Below are 4868 nucleotides of genomic sequence, written 5' to 3' on the forward strand. Positions count from 1 at the left end.
CCGAGAGGCTACAGCAGCTCTGAGCGCCGGCTCCGGGCACCAACAAAAACGTGCCTGACTGGCGCCTGTAGTGTCACAATGGCTGGTGGAAGGCTCAGCACGTCAGCGTGGGGTGTGACATAGGCCACGGTGCAGGGTGAGGCCGGGCGGGACAGGGCAGGGCGGGACAGGAGTGAGGGCGGCCCTGCTGGGCCTCGTGGGAAGGAGGTGTCCTGGGCCTTGTGAGGGCGGCCGGCGGGAGTGGGCACTGCCCCGCCTCAGGGCACCCCAGGGCAGGGCCCGGGCTGCTCCCACTGGGCCGGAGGCTGTGGTAGGCGCTGGAGCAGCTCCCGCATCACCCGCTCTGGCTTTTTGCTTCAGCCTGTGACCGGGCTGCCTCTGGACACACTTCCATGAAACGAGGCTCAGGATGAAGTGGGATCCTAGCCCAAGCAGGTGGGGGCCACCACAGCTCTCAAGAAATGCCCACTGAGTGCTCCAGGCCTGCCATGCCAGAATTCCAGGATGTGGGGACGTGTCCCGAGAATAGGGAGGGAAGCATTCTGGGAACTGAAGTCCCTGGACAGCATATTGGGGCACATGAGCAGTGTGTGTTGTGCTTTGGACTTATTTCCTGGTCAACTCCTTCTTCCACCTCTCTTTTCCATTGTTCTGTTTCGCTGCCATCCAGCCCCAAAGTCTCCAAATGATGATGGAGTTTTGTCACCTCTTCTTGCAGCTGGCATTGGTTCTTCTCCAGTTTTTCACACTTCCCAAGCAGAGTGGACAGCTCTTCCTGCAAAGCCTGCTTTTGGGCTTCTGGCTGCATGCCTGTTCTAGGCTCCATGTCCAGCTGCTGGGAAAGTTCACCACCCTGGACACAGCAAGAAAAAAAAGAAAAGGGAACTCAGCATGATCTAAAGGCAGTGAAATCTGGGAAAAGCTCTCAAGGGGGTGGCCATGGCAACTGTATTTATCATCTACTGGAAACGAGCCTAGAAAACACTTGAAAGATTCCCCAACAGAAAGAAGGAACTTTAGACCTACTTAAGAATTTGAGAGACACTTCTGGCAGCAATACTTCTGGGTCCCTTGGAGCTCAGGATGAAACTCCTCATTTAGAATCTAAGATCTCCTCAAGTGTCCAGCACAGCAAATACCCTCAGGGCTTTTGTAGCAGCTGGGCAAAGGAGCAGGCTGCTTTCTGAGCAGCCTCTGCTGAGGAGAAGGCAGAAACTGAGCTCCCCAGGCTCTCCAGGAAAACTACCTCTTACAGTTTCCCCACAGAAACAGGCAACTAGGCTCAAGAGTCACGAAAAGGGAAATTTAGGACCAGCTTACTGAGGCAGAGGCTTGCAAGTCTCTCGGAAGGGCTTCAGCGCTGTCGCTTGGCTGCTGGACAGTGGCTTCCAATCTGCTGTTTCCACTTGCAAAGCTTAAGAAGAAATACAGGTCTTATTCCCAGAAAAGTCAATACCAGACAAACTGTGCTAAGGAACAGAAGCCACAGCAGAAGTGTCCTTCAAAATCCCACTGAGTCTCCCCTTGTTTCCACCCAGTCCCCCAAAGCCACAGACCCCTCACTTCACTGGGTTACTCTCTTACTGTTGCGCGTCTTCTTCCAGTTGTTTTACGGTCGGATTGGTCTCGGAAGATGCCAACAGGAGGTCCTGCAGTTTCTGGGAAGAAGTTCTTGCTTCTCTTTCCTTGTCATCCAAGGCAGTCTTCAAGTCACCAACAGGATGCTCGGACTGAAGATGCTTTTCTTCCTCCTCCTGCAGCTGTAAAATCACGGGAAGAATGCACAGTTGTCAGGTGAGCTTTTCCAGAGAGGAGCCAGCTGCTGCGGAAGAACTCAGGTGCTGCATGTGTGTGTGCATCCCCTCTGCCCAAAGAACTGCAATCAATTCAAGTCCCTTCAAAGCTTCACTTCTGCTCCCCAATGAACACAAGCTGGATGCCTTTGTCCTCTGTTACAGCAGCCTCTCCCATCCCTCCACTGCTTTCCTACAGCTCAGTTCTAAGCACAGACACTGCCCCTCCGACCTGTTTTGTGACCTGGGACACTTCTCGTATTCCCTTGCTTGCTACTCCAGGAAAAGATGAGTGAAATAGTTCATCTCCCTAAAGGAAGGTGTCTGGCAAGTGTCAGAGGCCAAGTGCTCTGGCACATGTGCTCAGGAGCCCAGGATTGCACCAGGGGAGCACGGGGAGTTTTCTGAAGTGGGAAAGACCCGAACTGTGGTGCAGAGAGAGGCGCCCAGCAGCCCCTGAGCAGGAAGCAGAGGATGCCAGAATACTGGTTTGTCCGTTTTCATGATGGATAGGAAGCAACAGGCACCCCCAGGTTTCTCCCTGTGGGGACAGGCTTTCCATACCTCCATGTCAGCCCTGTCCAACTCCTCCTGCAAGTGCAGATTATCTTCCTCCAGGTGAGCCTCATGGGTTCCAGGAACCACAAAAGCAGTCCTAAAGCGTCCAAAATTTAATCGGAAACATGTCCAACCCTGCCTCATTTTTCCCCTGCTTGCTCCCAAAACAGCTCTTTCCCCCTTTCCTACAAGCTCCGTGAAAGCAAAGCCAAGTCCATGGAAGCACTGGAGAATTTCTCTTACAAGGGGCCTCCCTAAAGCAGCCTCAGCTACAAGTTCAGGCCATGCTGTTCAGGGCTCCTTGCACTGCTCTTCAAATTCCCCACAGATGCGGCTGCACAAACTCCCGGGGCAAGCCCTTCGACCCCCTGACCATCTCCATGGCAGGAAGTTTTCTCCTTATGTGCGGTTGGAGCCTCTCGTGTGCCCTGGGACAGTGTTGCTTCTCTTTCCAACGCTTCCCTTCAGAGCACTTAACGCACCAACTCTGCCTTGCCTTAAACCCCCCTGGCCTACAGAGCAGCCACGTTGCTGAGCTACTGGCAAGTTTCCCCGTGGCTCTGGCTCTGTGTGGGGAGATGGCACCACAGACAAGGCTTTCTTGCAGACCTCAGTGGGCAAAGGACAAGAGCCCCTGAGGTAGGAGAGCAGCCAAGTGCAGACCCACATTTACCAGTCCCACGGGGAACTGCTTCCACGGGGCTGCTCCTTCTTTTTCCCAGCTCATTGTCACGCCCCTCGTCTCGGTCACGCTTGCAGGCTACCCAGAAGACCCATGGGCTGTTTTGACAAAGCCCTCACCTTTCACATTGGGTTTGAGCAGGCCTGTCAGCTGCTTTTTTCAGAAGGCACTCCAGAATCTCCTCATGCTGTTGGAAGGCTGCAAGTTTGAAGGGGGTAAATCCCCACTAAAAGGAGAAAGAATCGCCATTAGAAAGACATAGACAAGCTGTGCAGCTCTTGGAAAGAGCAGCTTTAGCCACATGCCAAGGTTACCTGGTTCTGAGCATCACTCTTGGCATGATGCTCCAGTAGCAGCCCTGCTACAGCTGTGTTTTTAGAGAGGACAGCCAGGTGAAGGGCAGTGTTGCCGTCAGCGTCTGCCAGATTGGGGTCGGCACCGTGTTCCAGCAGAATAGCAACACATTCTTCCTGCTCCTGCTGGACTGCCTGGGAACAACAGACGAAAAGGGAAAGACTTCCAACTTTTCCATCCTCCTCTGTCACAACTTCCTCAGCTCCTGAACGCTAGGACAGAAGCTAATCTTCAAAGATGAGCTAACAGAGGCCTATGCCACGCCAATTGCAATATGCATGTTTCTATGGCCCAGCGATGTAAGGAATCCTGCCAGACACCTCCCCGTTAACACACCAGCACTAATCCCCACCTACGAGATCATAAGGCATTCCACACACCTTCATCAGGGCTGTTTTCTTGAAGCTGTCAGCGAGGTTGGGCTGGCTGTTCTTTCTTAGCAGATATCTAACGACATCTGCATGGCCATTGGCCGAAGCGAGATGCAGAGGTGTCCTGAAAGTTAAACATACGCTCTTAGCCTAGACAGGCAAAGGATGAGCCAAAGTTGTGCCTCTACCCAGCACCCTGGGGACCCTGCCCAGACTCTGCTCCTCCCGCTAGCTGCTCTCTGCTGCTCTCTGCTGCTGCTGCAACCCTGTGCTGATGAGCCAGAGGGCAGAAGAGAAGAGGTGAGAGCTGAGCAGCTGCAGAACAGCCCTGCAGAGAGACCACGGCAAAGCGGCAGGTCAACAACACGCGTTTGCAACAGCACTGGAGCCCGGCCGGCAGCTCCAAGCAGTGAAAAGCTCAAGAGTTCCCTCTCCCAGCTGACAGGGCAAATGTCACTTTTCAAGCCTTGTCCTTAAGAGAGGGCTGCCCAGGACTACTGCAGCTTGGCTCAGGAGCAGCCAAGGTGTGCCATCAGCGTGGCCCAGGACTCACCGCATCTCCTGGTCTGGCCTGTCGATGCCGACTACCTTCACATACCAGCGCCAGCACCTCAGCCAGGTCAGGTCGCCGCGGGCGGCCGCGCGGTGCAGCCTGCCCAGCCCCTCCTCCCGGAGCTGGGAGGTGCTGCTAGAGCTGGTGGCAGCCCAGGGCTGCCCACTGGTGCTGCTGGATGACGACTGCTGTCGCTTCTTGCTGAGAAGCCACGGCATGGCCCTGCTTGGAGCTCCCAGCAGCAGGAAGGGCAAGAAGCCCCCGGCGGGCTGCCGGGAGCCAAGTAGGGATGAGGAATGGGACAAGGGCGAGGTTAAGGGTGAGGGTGACAAAGGGGACAAGGACGAGAATAAGGACGGGTACAGGGTAGAAAGCACAAGGCAGACGAGGTCGCCCTGTGCAGTGGTCGTGGCCTCCAGCTGCCAAGACGGCGATCCAGGTGCGCAATGCTCCCAGAGCGGGATGTGCTGCTGCTCCCGGAGAGGCTACAGCAGCTCTGAGCGCCGGCTGCGGGCACCAACAAAGCCGTGCTCGACTGGTGCCTGTGGTGTCACAAT

General features: G+C 55.2%; 1 protein-coding gene across 1 annotated transcript; it reads right to left on the reverse strand.

Moving 5' to 3' along the window:
* Positions 1-579: 579 nt before the first annotated feature.
* Positions 580-4529, reverse strand: LOC113941450 (ankyrin repeat domain-containing protein 7-like; the record flags this gene model as incomplete). Its single annotated transcript, XM_027632603.1, has 8 exons — positions 4312-4529; positions 3768-3882; positions 3348-3521; positions 3153-3259; positions 2358-2448; positions 1585-1760; positions 1321-1414; positions 580-853 (listed from the first exon to the last, which is right to left on the reverse strand). Coding segments are annotated over exons 1-8 (1249 nt in total), but the record flags the coding sequence as incomplete, so codon positions are not given.
* Positions 4530-4868: the final 339 nt, after the last annotated feature.

This window comes from Corapipo altera, unplaced genomic scaffold, assembly GCF_003945725.1.
Source record: "Corapipo altera isolate COAL_440 unplaced genomic scaffold, ASM394572v1 57499, whole genome shotgun sequence".
Taxonomy (NCBI): Eukaryota; Metazoa; Chordata; class Aves; order Passeriformes; family Pipridae; genus Corapipo; species Corapipo altera.